Source organism: Odontesthes bonariensis, chromosome 20 (genome assembly GCF_027942865.1).
Source record: "Odontesthes bonariensis isolate fOdoBon6 chromosome 20, fOdoBon6.hap1, whole genome shotgun sequence".
Lineage (NCBI taxonomy): Eukaryota > Metazoa > Chordata > Actinopteri > Atheriniformes > Atherinopsidae > Odontesthes > Odontesthes bonariensis.
Window position 1 is genome coordinate 18,733,441 of NC_134525.1, and position 18,960 is coordinate 18,752,400.

At 42.7% G+C, this 18,960-nt stretch overlaps 3 protein-coding genes across 3 annotated transcripts in view; 2 read left to right on the forward strand and 1 right to left on the reverse strand.

Moving 5' to 3' along the window:
- Positions 1-2,062: 2,062 nt before the first annotated feature.
- On the reverse strand, positions 2,063-10,095 carry cdk8 (cyclin dependent kinase 8). Its single transcript, XM_075452581.1, has 13 exons — positions 9,660-10,095; positions 7,700-7,775; positions 7,210-7,320; positions 6,465-6,605; positions 5,663-5,720; positions 5,444-5,575; positions 5,205-5,348; positions 4,573-4,642; positions 4,313-4,385; positions 4,116-4,213; positions 3,853-3,931; positions 3,484-3,642; positions 2,063-3,085 (listed from the first exon to the last, which is right to left on the reverse strand). Exons 1-13 carry the CDS (start codon positions 9,785-9,787, stop codon positions 2,960-2,962), a joined length of 1,395 nt encoding a protein of 464 aa, XP_075308696.1. The 5' UTR covers positions 9,788-10,095; the 3' UTR covers positions 2,063-2,959.
- A 993-nt stretch (positions 10,096-11,088) lies between these two features.
- rnf6 (ring finger protein (C3H2C3 type) 6) lies at positions 11,089-16,796 on the forward strand. Its single transcript, XM_075452356.1, has 4 exons — positions 11,089-11,167; positions 12,263-12,418; positions 12,869-13,033; positions 13,302-16,796. The coding sequence occupies exons 2-4, from the start codon at positions 12,271-12,273 to the stop codon at positions 15,161-15,163; spliced, it is 2,175 nt and encodes a 724-aa protein (XP_075308471.1). The 5' UTR covers positions 11,089-11,167; positions 12,263-12,270; the 3' UTR covers positions 15,164-16,796.
- A 1,538-nt stretch (positions 16,797-18,334) lies between these two features.
- atp8a2 (ATPase phospholipid transporting 8A2) overlaps positions 18,335-18,960 on the forward strand; it is a 43,856-nt gene continuing 43,230 nt past the window's right edge. The window contains 1 exon segment of the mRNA XM_075453097.1: positions 18,335-18,597. Within this exon segment, the coding sequence (XP_075309212.1) occupies positions 18,555-18,597 (43 nt within the window). The 5' untranslated portion in view covers positions 18,335-18,554.

The window sequence follows — 18,960 nt, forward strand, 5'->3', positions numbered from 1 at the left end:
TTTAACACATGATGGGCATCAACGCCAGCCAATGGTATCTCTCTATTGGAGTGACTGACAGGGAACCTCCCCAGCTCGAAAGCTCAGTTGCAAATGGAGGGGGCGGGGCAACAATTGGGCGTTGCTTAAGGGCTTTTTTTCTCCCATTCAACTTAATCCATTCCTCTCCGAGAAGATTGACGTTGAGGCAATTTATGGTTCTGTTGCAGATACAAGGATTCATTTAATTAATGAGTAATGAGCAGAAAGTCGCGCACTACAAAGGTTTTTTAGGGGTTAGGCACTGGCACTGATTCAGGCACTGATTCAGAGAATGAGCTGTAACATTATTGCATAACAAAACAACCTGGGCCAGCATCCTTGAGGTTTAGTGACAGGCCTTGCTATACTTAGAGCTGTGGTCTAATCTCTTTGTAGACAATAAGAGTTTGAGCAAGATGATGCTATAGAAAGAAAATAATGAAAATAAAATAGAGAATAGGCTTCAGGCACAGAGTGGCTGATGGCATGTTGGGACTTTAAAGTACATATACTGCTGTAGATATTATATCAGTATCTGTTTAATCATCATTATTAGCAAATATTTTCAGTGGGTGACAGGTCTGGACTGAGGGCTGGCCAGTTTAGCATCCACAACGGAGCCATGCTGCTTTTTTCCACATGCAGTTTCTCACTGAAATAAACAAAGCATTCCCTGAAAAAGACAACATTGTCTGGATGGCAGCACACAGCATTCAGCTCAAAACCTGAACACAGTTTTGTCTATTAGTGGTGCTTACATAGATGTGCCAGGTAAACATGTCATATGCACTAATACAACCCCACTACCATCACAGATGCTGATGCTCAGAACTGTGTTGATATCAAGATGGATGGTACCTCTCCTTTTTAATCCAGGAACGACATGACTTCCGGAAAGTATTTAACAGAATTTTCAGAGGTCTGTGGCCCCAGTTAACATTTTGTTCCTTTTCTTTGCATGGTGGAGTTCTAACTTGTATTTGGTGAAGGCACAGCTGAACTGTGTTCACTGAAAATGGTTTTCAGAGGTATTCCTGAGCCTTTGCGGAGAATGCAGATCGTCTGTTTTACATGTAGTGCTGCCTGAGGGCCTGGAGATCACAGCCATTCAATACTGGGTTTTTTTTCCTTTTGTGCTTGTGTACAGACATTCTGGAGACTCTCTACATTTTACAAAATTATATTATGTGTTGAAGATGATGAAATTATGCAAATTCTTTGCCATTTTACACTGTGAAACATTCTTTAAAAATGTGTTTGTTGCCATGACTTCCCCAGCTTTACTTCCAAAAAACTCCTCTTCACTGGGTTCCTCTCTTTTTCAAACCATGTAACTAACCTGCCAAGTAACCCAATTTGTCATGGGATGTAATTCTGAATTTCCTTTGTTTGTGGTTGTTGTCGTTTTTGCTTAGTGTTATACAACTTCCGACTTCAGTCTTGTGTTGCAGCTGTCCAAACTTTTTTGGAATCATATTGCAGCAATCTTACAAAATACATTTAATAAGTTTTCTTTGCATAATGTCTTCCTCTTAACTAATATTGTATTGGACTCTATTGTTTTGAGAATCGTTGCGTAACAACTTATTTTGTGACAAATCAGTATTTTTATAGATTAAATGAAGAACATGATCATCTGATGACTCGGCCATGGAAATAATTTCAGGTTAAGACCGTTTCCATTAGACTCTTGTAGGTATTTAGCCTCGTCTACAATCTTAACCCTAAATTTCTCAACCCAGCTTATTCACCTTTGAATTCTAAGGGTGTACATCTATAAACACGTGGCATTTTCATAGATGAGAAGCCCTTCTTAGAACCTTTCTTTGACAATAAGTGTTATTTAGAAGCAAACACTAAGTACAGCCCACACAACTGTTAGCAAGCAAGAGATTTTAAAAGCTCTCTTCCTGCTGGCTAACATGATTTATCTGAACTGAGCTGCAGAGGAGTGAAATTCAAGTACGAAACAACAGCACCCATCTTTAAATCAACATCACAGTACTGCTGACATTACACACATACTCTCAAAATAACAAAATGGATGTTTCCGCTTTTATTGTCAGGATACTCGTTTCATGTAAAATATTTCAATACAATACAGTACAATGTATGTTCCATCTGTAACCCTCCATGCGAACGGTTGGTTTTGTCATTATGTCGTAAGGCTTACCCACAGCATACAGTGGCCGAGTGCTCGGATTCAGGCGAGCTGCTATGCCAATCTTGCCTTGAAAACAAAACCACGAAAAACAGATTAAATTATAAACTAGTAAAATCAATTTTTGTCTTTTTTTTTTTTTTGTCCTCTCTGAACAAAAGCCCTAAACGCCACAGCTGCAGGGGCTCCGCATCCTCCCGGTTTGCTTCACAGCAGCTCAGTTCAGTCCTCAGCTGAGGCCCTCTCAGGACCATAAACACAAAACGAACGGACAGACGGACTGGGAATCTGTCCATGCTGGCAGTCACATAGCAGCTTTCAGGCTCATCCAGACTTTGAGGAGAAGAGGGGAGCTGACTGGGATTTGGGCGTAGGTGGAGGAGACAGGTGAAGCAGAGGAGACGACACAATAGATAAACATGTGTCCTCCAAACCAAGCCACCTCCTTTTGACACAACTGATTATGTCCGAGTAACGGACGCAGGTTGGACTCATTCATATATCCTTTCTTTTCATCCTCCCACATTGTGTTTCACCTATTGAGCTTTGCTCTATGCTGTGTTTTCTAATACTGGGGTTGTGCTGTGTTATCTGAAACAAGTTAACCTGGCCTAACGTACTGTAGAGAAGGTGCCCTTTGTGGGGGGGGTTGGCACTGGGAAGGTTTGTTGCCTTGGACATCCCCACATTCCTCAGTACATTCGTTCAGGTGGGCGTGGTGGGGGCCATGTGTGTACATGTGTCCAGAAATGTATGTGTATGCGTCAGAGGGATGATTCAGTAGCGGTGGGTCTGATGGGAGTACTGGGGTGGCTGTTGGGAGGTAGAGGAGTATCCCATGCTGCTTTGGGGCAGTGTTGTGCTTGGTCCAGGGTTCTGGTAGGCAGCATGTGGATTGGAGCGCTGCAGGGTCAAAGAAAACATTGATACATTAAATGTTAGTTTCATCTGTAATGCTTATGATGCTCAGCAAGCAATCTGCACTCATGAAGTAGTAACATGTCGGTCTAAATCTGCAGTAACAGCCTTTTCGCCACATGGGGGCAGTTAAAAAAAAACAAAAAACAATAAAGCTGCAAGTAAGAAAACTGAAACAGTCACAAAGATGCTACAATGTTATCAAAGCTCTGAAGTGCTCAAAACCAGATCATCTAACATCTGCAGCCACTATACTCAGATTGTCTTATTTGATCCTTGCGCCTGCTGCAAGGGTCTGGACTCTCAGGAATAATTGGATGGATGGAGGTGCATTGTGACCTGGAGGTACAATGGTGGCAGGTGTATAAGACAGACAGACTTACCTGGTAGTCTGAGGTCATAATGAGGCCACCTGAGGTAGTGGTGGGTGGGACAACTCGCACTTTCTTCAGAGGCGGGCCCTGGGCGTGGCTGTTGTCGGGGTTGCCTGTGTGCCCCGCCCCATTTGTGTGGTTGTTTCCCTGTTGCTGCTGCTGGTTCTTCTAAAAAGCCCCAAAAAACGACAGACTGTTGTACATGTGTATACTGCATTTTCTTTGTAGATTGTTAGCAGTGAAACAAGATGTTGTGGCTGAACTCGACTCTACATTTACTATGTTACTTCTGTTTCCCTTTATTTTCCTATAAAGACCCTCATGAAACAAGCGTGTTCAATGACTAGAAAGACAGCGGAAGGCACACTGATGTTTTACTTTGTCTGCCTTGTCCTCTGGCTCCTCCTCTGTCAGGAACTCTCTCTTGGGGTAAGGAATCTGACAGCCTGCAAACACGCTGGAGAAAAAAGGCAGAAAAGCGTGTCATCTTCAAAAATGTATTCCCATGACTCAGATCTAATTAGCCAAGAGACCTGTTCAAAAGGTCCCTCGGTCATGTGAGTTGAGCTAAGAAATAGCACAAGATACTGTAGATAAACTGGATGTAGACGGCATATATGTGTGCATTTGCCATAACTTACTCAGAGGTGGGTAGGGGTTCCTCTAAAAAGTAAGGGTCCTGCATTGCCTGCTCTGACGTGATTCTACGGATGGGGTCCATGGTCAATAGCTTTTGCAGCTGTAACATATTGCACGTATTGATTAAGTCTCTAAGAAGAAGCCATAGCACAACTAGTAGTTCAACAATCAAACCCATGTGAGGACTCCATTAACTCACCAAGTGGAATGCTTTACTGTCTGGTTTAACTTTATGTTTTTCCATGTACTTTATAAGGCTGCAGTTTGTGTATCTGTGAAAGAACAGATTTTAATCACCATGATGCCTTCAGTGCAAATACCTCATCTATGCATGATTATTAAAAAAGTTAAATAGGAATTTAGCATAGACACAAAAAAAGTATTTTCAATCAGTAGACTGTATACTTTACTTTGATTAAATGACTAAAAAAAAAAAAAACTAGGGCAGAGGTGACTCACGTGTTCCTTCTAAAGTCTTTCATCAGTGTGGAGTGTTCTGGCATCTTTTTGATGTCCTCCCAGTCTTTATCTGTCAAATGAGGGGAAGACAGGATTACAACATGCTACACCCTCGCTCCCTTCAAGAAAAGATTATTTGGGTTGTAGGGTTTGGAACAGAAAATTGCTCATGACTGCCCCACAGCAACTCACAGATTCCAAAAGAGCAGACCGAGTCTTCCTTAAAACTTAACTCTACAGAACTCAGTTAACCAGGTTGTTTCCCATCAGTTCGCTTTGAGCTTTTTAGTAAAAGCCAGTGCATTACACAACAAAAGTAGCGAAGATGACAGAGGGGAAAAGGAAGATCAAGAGGAGCTTAAATGAACTGGAAAATATTGGTTCAAATGTAGTCCTGCAAGCTAATGTATCTATGCTTGTGACTTGGCTTCCTGTGTGGAGACTGTGTACTGGGCTTCAGGGCCCGCAGACCACATTACTGAATTCAGAAATGGAACAAGTCAAGATCAAGGAAATATTCGGTCTCAGCCAAGAACAGAAAATGATAACCCTTTCATTAAACAACATTAATGCAATCATTTGAAAAAAAATAAATAAATAAATACATTCCACAGTGTCTCATGGAGTCTTACCAGCAGGAAAGCCCATGACATTAAAGATGCGGTCCAGTTGGTCGTGGTGGTAGGGGTTGCTGGTCTTGATGTCCTCCTGGCGACAGTGGAAAATGGGCTCAGACGTCAGCAGCTCCGCAAAAATGCAGCCAATCGCCCAGATGTCTGAGAGAAAAGCACAGCGCTCGTTTATTACGCTGTCACTCAAATCAGTAATACTGGCCGCACACGTGCACACGGAGAGTAGCACCAAGTCTCACCGATGGCTTTGGTGTAGTGCCGAGCCCCCAGCAGCAGTTCAGGTGCTCTGTACCAGAAAGTGACCACCACAGGGTCGAGATCGGCTAAAGGCTTCAGTGGTGAATTGAAGAGACGAGCAAACCCCATATCGGCTGCACAACAGACGATATTGTCAATGGAGCGCAATCAAACCTAAACTATGCTCGATGACAGGCAGAAAAACAAGGGATGATACATACCAATCTTAACTCTACCCCTCTCAGGCCCTTCTCCCATCACTAGAATGTTAGCTGGTTTCTGATGGAAACAAGCAGAAAGACAAAACCGTGATTACAAAACTATCTACATGTGTGACAACAGCTCAGCAAGGGGCCAAGCTTTGTTTGGCTCAGTTGCAAAACTTCAGTACTGCACGTTGAGTGCAATCAAAAACAATTTGTTGCCGCCTAGTGGACAAATAACTCAACTGCACCCTACAAAAAAAACCGCTTTAAATGACGAATATTTTTATAAAATCAACCTTGTACCAAACAATTACAAGACAGAAAGATGACTTGAAATTATATCATCAATAGTAAATTAACAGCTGCACACCACACATGTTTTACTTGTTTAAACTAAACTCCAAATGCAAAGGGGCGCTTTTTTACTCATTAAAAACAAAGTGCCTATCTTTAGTTTGATGGCAGGCACACACGGTGACGTGTGGAGGAACGAAAAGCTGGAAAAGTAAGCGGTACTAAGAAGAAACAGTTTGAGGAACATGTTGCATCCAATCAGGTCAAATTGGCAGAATTTCATTTTATTCCCAATAGAACAACATGTTCTATCATGAATATAATATTAGTTTATAAGATTTTCAAATCATTGCATTCTATTTTTTAAATTATTCATAATTTCATTTTAAATAATGTCACCAATCTTTTTGGAATTGTGTGTGCAAGTGAACTTTTATAGCTTCCAAAGACAGACCGTTACATCACATGGTCTCCATAACAACCACCCCCCCACCTAAACAGCCCCCAACCCCAATCGTCTTACAAGGTCTCTGTGTAGGACCCAGTTGGCGTGGAGGTAATGGATGCCATCCAGAATCTGGTACAGTAAAGACTTGACCATTCCCCTCGGCAGCTGAAGTGGCTTCTTGTTGGCCTTGGATGCTCGGTGAAACTTGATAATGTGCTAGGGGAAGACAGGGGTGAAAAAAGTAAAGAAGTAAATGTCACTGTGATGGGCTTATACACTCAGGCTGAAATGCATCCTATTCTACACACCCGTTTTACCAACGTAAGATTGCAACGAGCAAGGCTTATAAGGCTGATGTTTGCGGCATGTGTTTCCACTTCGTTGGAAGGGGAATGCGCGTTTAGCGGCTCTGTGGTGGAAAATGTAATCAGCTCAGCTCTGATAGTCTGCCAGTTGTAACTGCTGACTGTAATACGGACGAGACTTAACCACCAAATGTGAAGTACTTCTTGTTGTACACATGGGTTTTAATGAGACACAGCACCATTTTGAGTTTACTTCCTTGTGTGTGACAGAACGTTCGTATTATTCTGCAACTTTGAAAATGCATTTTTTTTTTTTTTTAAAAAGGGAAAAAAAAGGACATATTTATACATGAGCGGAAAATATACAGAGGGACCGGACATATTTAACCTCATTGCAAACTAAGTGTACTGCCCGCAAATTAACGAGCGTGTGTTTTCGTTGAAAAACAAGCATTTCTCCTCAAAAATCATCTCATGCTTGATAAGTTGTGCTTCAGTGTGTGTTTGCATTTTACCCAGAGATCATGTTCTGCGTAGTCGAAGAGCAGCCATACTTTACGGTCAGCATGTGACAGGAACACCTTCTGCAGCGAGATGACATTGGGGTGCTTCAGCTCCCGCAGCAGCTGCAACATACGAGCTCGCTCAGAGGAACTACCACACAATGTCACGGCAAATAGCATGAACAACAATGAAATAATGAGGGAGGCGATCCGCCCAGGTTATTTTATGGGAATCCTCATTCTTAGTAGTTTTTAAACAGCACTGGTTACTGTAAGTACGACATACCAGGAGTGGACCCATACAAGTCAGGGCAGTACAACACAAAGGTCCAAACAACAAATGTTTATTTTATTTTTTATTTCTGTGACTGTATTTCACATCTGTTGCATACTCAACAAAAGAAAAGCCGAATTACATAAAGGACTAATCAGTGAGGATACTGGTATGACGGGGTTCATCACAGACCAAAAAAAAGATAGGAGTAAGCCAAGCAGCCCTTACTGCAATCTCTCTGCAGGCCGACATGGAGATGCCGGTGCCTTCAATCTGCTTGAGGGCGTAGTCCTTATCATCCTTCCTACAAACACAGAGAGAGGCAGAGGTACATCAACACCAGACTAGACTGGAGCCCCCCAAGAGCCGTCTGCACAGAAACAGAAATAAGGGAGGGGGGCTTGGCAGCTGGCACAGGGTCTCTGAAGAAGCTGAGTTGCATTACCTCCAGATTTATGTAATCAAGCTCACCTCTGAGGCTCAAAACAATAGAAGGAGAGAGGAAACAGGCCCTGTGTGGCAGCTGGGGAGGGACAAACAGAGCATTGGGACTGGCTCTCACTTGAATGAGTTGGTTACAACCCCTCCCTCTCCCTGGCCTAAATCATCTCATAAACCCATGCTTTGTGCCCTCCTCAGGCCTTGGCCAAATGCCGCAACACAACTTAGCTCACGGAGTCTAGTAAACACAAGTAATGTCGACATCTCTAAACACTCTGTGTTGATCACTGCAGCCACTATCACCCAGGATGTGATAATGGGCCTCGTATGGGCTAAGTAGCTCCCCAGCTTTGGTCTGCACACAGCTATGATTGTAACAGCGCATTAGAAACAGCAGGAGAGTTTCTGAGGAGAAGGTGGGGTGGCGCCCTGACATCCTAAGGGTTAACCACACTAAAACCATGAGCCAAAAATGACTACCGTTAGGGCGAATCCGTCTCCAACTCTATTTCATGCCCCTTTTCCATCATTACTTAATTAGACAAACCTAAAACTTAAGCATTATCTTCTCTAAAATAGATTTCATGCTCATTTTTAATGCATTGATATCTTCTACCTAATTTTGGTTGATGTGCTGATAGCTGATGTACAGATGTGTCCAAGTATTTTTTATCAGAAATACAGAAAAGCATCATATCTCACAAGCTTTGGAAATAATCTATTATTCCAACTATCCTCAAGATGGCCCATGGGCACATGCAGACATATACTTCCAACTTTTCAAATGTACACATTCACCGGACAAACAAGGAAACACCTTAATCTTACACTGTAGGATTAAACAGCCTGAGAGCTTTACAGTTTCAATTATGAAATAACAACATTGGATAAAAACACTCCAAAGCAAATTAGAACTGAAGGAAATTTTCTTGTTGAAGCTTTACTTCTGCAACCATGCTTACGTGTGAAGCGCACACTTATGGAACATTTTCAGATAAATGCTGTAAGCTTCTGTCTTCCAACACTGCAATGACACAATTCCTGAGACAAATTTACAAAAACAGCCATACCCACGGCAAATCAGACCCAATCTGCCTGTCAGTTGTCATTTGGCACTTACATTAAAAGCTATAATTGGCAAGTAATGATGAGGTGCAAATATCATCATGCTTCTCAGTAATATAAATAACCTCATGTTGTTTTTAGCACAAATAAAAATATTATACATTCACACATACAGTATAACCTAAAATGTTTGCGTGTTGATGTACTATAAGTGCTTGCAGAGAGATTAACCACTTCATCCTAAAAACTACAACTTGACACCATCACACACTTGCACCTGCCAAGTGCTACGTGCACAAGATCACCTAGAAAGAACCTCAACTGCGATAAACTTAAAATAATAATAATAATAATAATAATAATAAAAAAGTGTCCACAGTTCAACAACACGGCATAAAACGGGCGTGTAAGACATGCTGAAACAACATCAGCATCCCACCGAAAAGAAAGGAAAGCCACAATCGCAATGGTAACCAATGTAATTCATGCTACACGAAGCCTAATCAGCATCCCAAACATGCAGACCATTTCAATTTGTCTAAGTAAATCTGCAGCTAGCGCAACCTCTGCCAGCTGCCTTGAAAGGGAGTAAAATGAGAGAAGTCATTAAAATTTATTTGGGAGAGGGAGGGGGCCTGGCGCAGGGTTCACAGGCTGAAGGCCTTGCTGGTCATCAACTCACCCATCTTTTCTCTTCGCCTTGTACACATGACCGTAGGTGCCTCTTCCCACTTTGCATCCTTCGTACTCGAACAGATCCTCGACACGCTCCCTTTCGCCGGTCAGCTTCACTTTAAAGTCATAGTCCATTTTTTAACCTTGGTTTGGGCTAAACGTACGCGCTCCTTCCTTTTTTAAAGCGTCGCTTGGGAGGCAACTGGGCTCCTCCAACGAGCTCGGTTTGATATTTCAGCTAGTTGCCTTCCCCAGCGTGGCCCTTTCTTCCTTTAACCCAGCTTCCACATCAAGCTTTTGTGTCAAATCTAATGTCCCGGAGGGGAATGCGCGGTGCTCTGAGGCCGTCCAGGTAGAAACGAGCCCGGATATATATCCCCTTTTCTTGTTGCTGCGTTTCTCTCAGCCGGTATCTGCTCTAAAGAGACGCACTTCAGTCTGTAACGCCGTATTCACGCACGGCATTGTCGTAAAACGTCGCGAAGAGAGCCCCGCAGCAGAGAAAGAGGACATGAAAACGGGCAGACAGACTTCTACCACCTGGAAATTCATTCTCGTAATAAATTTGAGCTGTGGTATCAATTTGATCAGTTATAACAGCTTTAAGTTGTGAAAAGGGGGTTTCTTATTTTGCCTTATTGTTGTATTTTTTTGTGGCTCAATACAGACACAATTAAATCTGCATTTGTTTATCACAAAATATCAATCTGTTTGAATTCACCAGAATAAGAAGTTTCTGGAATATCTTATTATATATCTCCCCTAAACGTATGGCACTTGATTTATTGTCATCCCTCAAGAGCAGAAAACAATTGTAATACTTTTTTTGTCAAAGACACATTCAACGTTTAACTATTTGAATTCAAATACAGGATCATATCAATATAGAGCAAAACATCTGACAAGACATAGACAGCAGAAAAAATACGTTTAAGAAGCAGTGCATATTGGTCACCTGAAACTGGGATTTATTGGTTTATCAAACCAAAACTTTATGCTAAAATACACTTTATAAAACACAAAAAAGCTGCTCAGCCATATAATATAATACCTACCCGATATAATTCTATTTACTTATTTATTTTAAGAATTCATCTTTAATACGCTTTCATGTTTTAGGGTTTCTAGCTATCTGGGAAGTTTTCATACAGATACACACCATTTTCTGTGGTATATAGCAAAATGGTAAATCAGAAAGCTGTAGATTTATTCGGAAATAATATCCAAAAAGTCTACTCGTGTAAAAAAAAAAAAAAAAGAAGTAAAAACTGTAGCGTTACCATTTGAAATGCTACAGCTTAAAAGAGTAGGCTCCCAAAAAGAGAATAAATTACGTTAATATTATGTGGAGACAACAAGACTGTCGACATGTTTGTCAATATTGTGCATCCCAGGAACTAATGATCCGGGTAGGTTGTTTTTGACGGACCACGTAATGTTGTACCACTGGTCCCATCTTGGTTCGAGAGACAGGGGGAGCAGAGTGAACCGTCCATATTATAGCTGCTTTGTCAGGTACTTAATTCCGTCTAATGTCACTGTCATCATTCATAAAAGTACAATTTGATTAAGTTCCGTGTATATTGTCCGCTTGATGTAATTGTTTGACATGTCAATATGCGATGAGTTTTTCAGGCTCGCATCTCGCTGGCGAGTCAGCTCTGGTGTCGACTGATTGCTATTCGCTAACGTTGGTTGTGCTAGCATGCTAGCGCTTAGTTAGCAGCTGAAGCACTGCGCATTCAAATTGACAATTCGCAGTTTTGAAATGTTTTTGAAATTGACCGATGTATTTGGACGGTAATGCAGTATATCACTGTCTGGTGTAAACATCTAAATAATTTTACTGTTTAATAGTGGTGATAAGATTCTTTGTCTTTCCTTCTTTGCCCTGCGTTTACATGGAGGAAACCACGGTTTAGTTTCTCATGTTCCGCCCCTGTAGATCAGCGATTGGACGGCCGACGTGTCAATCAATTAGACTAGGGCGGCGATTGGTCGCTGACCAGGATGACAACGCCAGTTTTGTTGCTTTATTGCCCTGCCTCCGACATGGCCTTCCGTAGATATTATTGTCACTTGTTTTATATCACCTATCGTGGACTGTCTCGGTATTAGGGAATTTGTTGGCTCTCAATTACTGTTAGTGAATTAAGCATTTGTTCACTTTGTCAAAATAGATCATCTACTGCGCCAACCTTCATGCTAAAGGGTAGCAAGATTTTCATAGCCTTACTGAGTCAATTGTTGGTAGACTCTTTCGATAGAAAATGGAAGGCGTTGATTCTACAAACGGCCTATGGTTTAGCTCTTTAACTGAAAGACGGTGCTAATCGAGCAGTTTTAATTGGTGCACTAGTTTGCATTTCAACACTGTAAGCGCAGATTATGTTGCCGCAGGCAACGACCGTTTTTCATCTGCTTATAATATGATCAAATATCCATTAGCTGCTGCATTCGTTTTTTAAATTTTTTTATTTGAGCTTTAATTGGTGATGACACGTCCCCTTGTGAAAAGACAAACGTCCACTTGTGAATAGCTGTGGTTTGTAGGTTTAGATGACTCTCTCTGAATATCTGACTGACACCCATTGCTCATCTGCTTCCCAGCACTTTTCATGGTGATGGACCCTCCTGGTGGGGGAGACGAACGGCGGAGACAGGCAGAGCGTCTTCGACGGGAGGAAGCATACTACCACTTCATTAATGAATTGAGTGAAGAAGAGTACCGCCTGATGAGAGACAGCAACCTGCTCGGCACTCCTGGTGAGGAGGGACACATACTGTTTAAGTACTAACTGGGATTGTTAGTGTAGTCATTCTTTTTTATATATTTCATGTGTAAAAGGTTTACAATATATGTATTATGTTTAGAGATGCACAGATCAGCTGGTTTTTAGCTTGGTGAGTGCCCTTAACAAGTAACATTGGTCTCCGTGTGCTGGCAGCTGTAAAGTGACCAAATAGTGGCCATCGGCAAAGCACAACATTGAAAAGAAGAGTAGCCACTGAAATATTAGTTTTCAGTTGGATTTTATGGGCAGGAAAGAGCTCTACATACAAAATTGTATGCGTATTGTGAAGTCACAGTTCTTACAAAGAAAGAACTTTAAAATCTGCTCGCCAGACTCAGTAAAATCTAGGTGCAGGGATGGCTCCTCCAATACTTAAGGCACATAACGGTATGCATGTCCATATTTGTTATATGTTCTACAGGGGAGGTGACTGCGGAGGAGCTCCGGCTGCGTCTGGATGGAGCAAAAGAGCGTTTGTCATCTCAGCCCCGCACTGAGCAGCGCTCACAGACTGCTGACTTTGGCGAACAGCAGAGCAGTACCAGTGATGGAGAGGAGAGAGGGGCTGGAGGAAGACGAGGGGGAGGTAGGAAGGGGAGAAGGGTCTTGTCTCTCTATGCTGCCTTTCCAAACTTGGCTTTAACTTGTCAGGAGGTAGTCCGGTTTTCATTAGTCCCCTTTTCATGACTGAAGAAGCTAAAGATGTCACAGAATAACATAACATAACATAACATAACATAACGAATTTGGTCTTGACAATAACTCTCAATGGAACTTCTGTGAAGCTAGTTCATTACAAGGAGCTTGTCCAGTACAGTTTAGCTTACTTAGTCTTGCCTTTTCTTTTTCAACAGGGAGCATAGAGCCCAGAGCAGAAACATCTAATGGTGATTCATTGCTGGAGTGGCTCAACACTTTCAGACGCACTGGAAACGCTACTCGCAGTGGGCAGAGTGGAAACCAGACATGGCGTGCTGTCAGTCGGACCAACCCTAACAGTGGGGAATTCCGGTTTAGCTTAGAGATCAACATAAACCATGATCAGCCAGAGCCGGGAGAACAGAATGACACTATGGACACTGCGGAAAGAGCAGATTTGCCAGTGACTGCTCCTAACACAGCTGCACCCTCGATACGCACGGCTTCATCCCTCTCCAGCTCTCGCCCTTCAGCCACATCGAGGCCAGCGCCGTACCCCTCCCCCTGCCCAGCCATTAGTAGAAGGATGCAGACACGGCGTACACGCAGCAGCACTGCCACACTTTCTATGAGCCCCTCTGCACTGCCTCCCCCGGAGGCCACCCCAGCTGCCGCTCAGAGTAGGGGTACCACTTTGCACTCTTTAGCACCCCCTCCCAGTGTTTCCAACCCTTCTGTTGATCAAACCATACCTTTTCAACATCAACCCCTGAATGTAGAAGTAGAGCAGAGGCATGATGACGTGTCTGCTTCTCTAGACTGTCCCCGGGTATCACCGCAGTCAGGGTCACAAGCCCCAGCTGTGGGACATGAATCACGTGGCAGTAGGACTCGATCTCGTGGTCGTGCACGCAGGGCTGCAACAGGTAGTGGGGCTTCATCTCGCATGTCACGGCGAAGTCGTTCCCCTTTGCACAGAACACCTGTTGTCAGCACCCCTCCACCATCCAGCAGTAGCCTCAATGGCTCTGCCATTGACACTGTTGAGCCAGGCAGCGTCACTACCTCTGTGTCAATGGAAACTGGGGAGGTTGTGTCAGAACCTGCTGCGCTAGCAGAGTCAGCTGGAGAGACAGTAGAACGTGAGAGCGAATCGCATGTATTAGGATCAGGAAGTTCAGTGGTGAGACGACACCCAACCATCATGTTGGACCTGCAGGTGAGAAGGATTCGGCCTGGTGAAAACCGCGATCGAGACAGCATCGCTAGCAGAACCAGATCCCGGGCACGGGTCGCTGAGAATACTGTCACATTCGAAAGTGACAGCGGTGGATTCAGACGCACCATCTCCCGTTCTGAGCGAGCTGGGATCCGGACCTATGTGAGCACTATACGGATTCCACTGAGGCGCATCAGCGAAACTGGCTTGGGAGAGCCCAACTCCACTGCCCTACGCTCCATCTTGCGCCAGATTATGACTGGATTTGGGGAGCTTAGCTCCCTAATGGAGACTGAGGCTGATTCTGAGGCTGTTGCACCAAGCCATTCAGATAGTAGTGGTATAAATGGTAACAATAGCCCTGCAAGTCGTCTACATACAAGTGACAGTGTGCCTGGCCAGGTTGATACAGGCGAGGTTGTTCAGGAGAGGGTCGGACTGGTGGGGAGTGATGATGACCAGAGTGGGCAGGCCAGAGGCGGGGGAGGAGTAGTGGGCACCACAGATGGACGGACCAACAGCAGAGACACCAACAACCTAGTTGAAAATGGCACCCTACCCATCCTCCGGTTGGCACACTTTTTTTTGCTCAATGATGACGAAGACGACGAACATCCCAGAGGCTTGACCAAAGAGCAAATTGATAATCTATCCACGCGCACATATGGTCAGGCCAGCCTGGAGGGCGAGATGGGTCGTGCATGCAGCGTTTGCATCAATGAATATGCTCAAGGCAACAAACTGCGCCGTCTGCCCTGCTCCCACGAATTCCACATCCACTGCATTGACCGCTGGCTATCTGAAAACAACACCTGCCCCATCTGCAGGCAGCCTATACTTGCAGTGCATCATGACTGACCTGTTTGCTCACAAACATAACCATTACGCTCATGGCTGGCTGAACTGAGCCAACTCAAGTTGGCTTTGCATGTACATAGTGCTTTCATGGTTTGATTTATTTGAAAATATCCATTGAGTTAAAGAAGGCTGAACCAAAAGGATGGAAAAAGAAACTATAAATGCAAAGAATTAACAAAACTTTATTTTTTTAGACTTTTATTTTCAGCAGCTCATTTTATTTCCCTCTTTCTGTGACCTTGGTTGCTAACTCCTTTCATAAAGCTTCGGAGGTCCATTTTTTCAAAAGATGGCATTTGTGCTTAAGAAGCTCTTGTAGCCGCCGCTGAATAATCTTGCTTAATCTCTTTGATGTCTGATACATGTGACATATCTTTTTCACAACTGGACAATACAAATCACTTTATTGAATCAGTATAGGCTGTAAATAACTTGCCACCGCTTAAAAGGTTTCTGAAGTAAGACGCAACTTACATGCCATCTGCTCAGAATGGAAAGAAGAAGTCTTTTCTTTTTTCTTTTTTAAACATTCACAAGCCTCAGCATCCATTTTAAAGTGTCCCTTTACTGTTTGGAAAGAAATACATGATTTGTTGGAATTTGTACGAGCTGCTTGTTCAGTTATGAAGTAAGTTTCACTGCACATCTGCTAGTATTTCTTAAAGCCTCGAAGACTCGTTGCAGTGTAGAAACTCATCGGTCAGCCCCTAAAATCTGCCACCTTGAAATAAGTGCGTTGTCTGCGTACGCAGCACAATTCAAACGTAATACAGAAGGCATGTGATAATCAGGGATTCAGACTTGTTGGTATGACTTGTGCAATATGGAGGGAAGAGTGTTTTGTCTTGCTGTTCGTTGGTGTTAACATTGCGAAAACGAAGTCTCGAAGCGAATGTTTTCTCTTGGCTCCTGTCGCAATTCAGTTCCACGCCTTACATTTAGCCCAATACGTCTGCTGAGCAAAAGACCTGGAAGATGGCATAGAAAAATGAATTCACATTATTTAGTTTAGTTTTACAGGTTTCCAGTTAACTCCAAAATTCTTACTGTATTCCTTAGACAGGTGACGGAAAATTGTTCACGCTCACAGCCTCAGACTCTGTTAGCACATTTTTCACTCGAGTTCCAGTATGAGCGCAACATATGAATAAGATAGAGTTAGAGTAATATGTTTCTCTATGCTCTTCATGGTTTGTTTTTACATTACATGCATTGATACTGAATTTCTTGTGTGGACGAGGTGGACTGAACCACCCACTTGATGTGTTCCTACCAGAGTCACTTTATACAAAAACAGTTGCAGTAAACAGGAATTACTACATCTCTGCAGTTAATATGTCAGTACCAGTACTGCAGGGTTGATGCAGTGTAGTATGTAAGAATAATTGAGACTGTGGTAAGTGTGTATGGTTTAATTGTAAGTGTGTGTGTGAAGGGAAGGCAAGGCCCAGTGTTTATTAAACCTGGTTCTCACAAACCTTCTGTTCAATGAATGTCCATCTTGGAGGGCTGTGGGCAAACAGTTGAGACGTAACTATTTATTGTGCCCCTATTTAATAAGATGGAAATCAGACTTTGAAATATGAAATGTGACATGTTACAATGTGATGAGTAAATAAAACGGCTTTGACGAGTGTGTTACTATGTAATTTAAAAAAAAAACCCATCACTTTACTCCTCTGCTCTTTAACAGTTGTGTAAAATGTTACTTTGATGACTGAATGTATTAATGAAATGTGTTTAAGCCCACGCGCCACGCTGCACTGAGCAAAACTGTTAACGGTAAGCAGCAAAACTATTGAGCATTTATCCAACTGACTTGCCAATCCTACACATTAATTGATGATTAGTTGCTTAATGCACCCTGTATACACTTCAAGTTTTCGGTTTTGGAAGCTATATTTTGCTGAAAATCCAGTCTTTTTGTAGTGCGAGTAAATCTGTAAACTTCTGAGACTAGACACAACAAAAGAACTTAAATCATGAGCAACTATTATGAGTAGGTGGGTGGAAAACTTTGGATAAATATGTCCCGTATCTAAGTAATTTGTTGACTGGTAACTATATTTAAATCAGTTTTAGTATATACAGTTTATACGGACACAACATTTGTGGTCACCGTATATTCAAGAGTCTAAGTGCTGCTCTTAGGAAAACGTAACTTGAACGTTTATCTAATGTTAATGACCACGGAGAACAGAGACTTGGCTATCGGTTTCCCCTAAAACGTCCCCAAACTAAAATTAAAGTAGGAATACCTCTGCCTTTGTTTGTCCTTATCGTCTTGTAAAACAGCCACTCGTTTTCAGTTTCTGAAATATTTACAGGAAAACATTTCGGAACGAATTAGTAGGTTACCAACTTGCGCTTTTGTTCTGGGGATCGTGAACGTGTACGCATCGTCCGATGCGCAGCCCCGAGAGTCAATTGACTTTTGTAAAGCGACAAGATAGAAATGCGACTGACGCCTTTAAAAATACAAGCTCACTCATCATCCATGATTCTTTTAATGTCACTTTCCTAACACAGGACTGCCTGAGACATCCGCTAATTTCTTAAATGATCATTTAATCTGAAATGTCGCCAAAAGAACGCATGTTTTTCCATTAAACCCATGTGCGGATTGTTTTTGTTTTATTTCATTATCAATTCCAGATATTGTCCTCACCGAAAAGCTATGTTATTGACTTTAACAAAACACAAAGACAAGCAAAACTGCTATCTGGTAACAGTAGTGGTGTAATTTGGAGAAAATTGGTTAAACCATCGTTCTGTCAAATGTTTCCGATAACAAAACAAGTGAATGTTAAACTGATTAATTTAATTGCTGAGTTTAAAAACCACAAAGCAGTTAAATAGAGATGTGTGATTGCATATATGGTTTAATTATGTATTTAATGTATGGATTCGAGGCTGCAGTTTTTACAAATAAAACAAATGATGATAGAGACTGAAAGGCAATTCATTTCGCTGAATATGTCATAACAGGTCCCAAAAATTACGGCACTCTTATCCGCATGTTTCCACACAGCTTGTTCGGCTTTCATAGGTTGAATATGATGCGATAAATGTTTTCAGAAATGTCAAGGGTGGTGCGGTGACGCCTCTGGAGCGCAATTGAGCGGCTTTTGGCTACTTTTATTTTGAAAACACTCACCGGAAATAGGACCTTCTCATTCCGTGGGTATTGATGCTCGCGAGTCTGCCCCCTACAACGATATACCTCTGCGCCGGTCTCACCACGAAATAATGAACTGTGAGGAGCATCAGCTGGGGGTACGGCGACCGCAGCCCGGGGCAGCTTTCCCCTGTTTGGCCGGTGAGCCATGAGCATGCCACCGCTCCGGCCTCGTCGTCCCAGCCACACCGACTCTCGTTCCCCAGCAGCAAGATGTACTTCAACCGGAGAGCCAAGAAGATACACAGCGAGGGAGGTATGTTTTTAAAAAAACAACAACAAATACTCACCCTAATATATATCCTACATTCCGCCGGTAAAACCGCGACCTGTCATCGTAAAGTGCTTATCCCATTAAAAGGCCTGTCACTTCCTCGCATTCAGCGGCCTCTCGGTAATTGTGCGTATTGGGTATGTGCTCGGCATAATGACGGGGAACCAGGCACTGCGGCATACATATTGGGTGACTTGCTGTACCGGTATATATATATCCTCAAGCCTTACTCATTTTTTTTGGCGCCGGTTGGGAAACGCAAGGGCAAGTAGACTGCAGGTGTCTGCCTCAGGTAGCAAAGTCCGCCTTATATCTTGGCTTTTTTTTTTTTTTTTTTTTAAACGT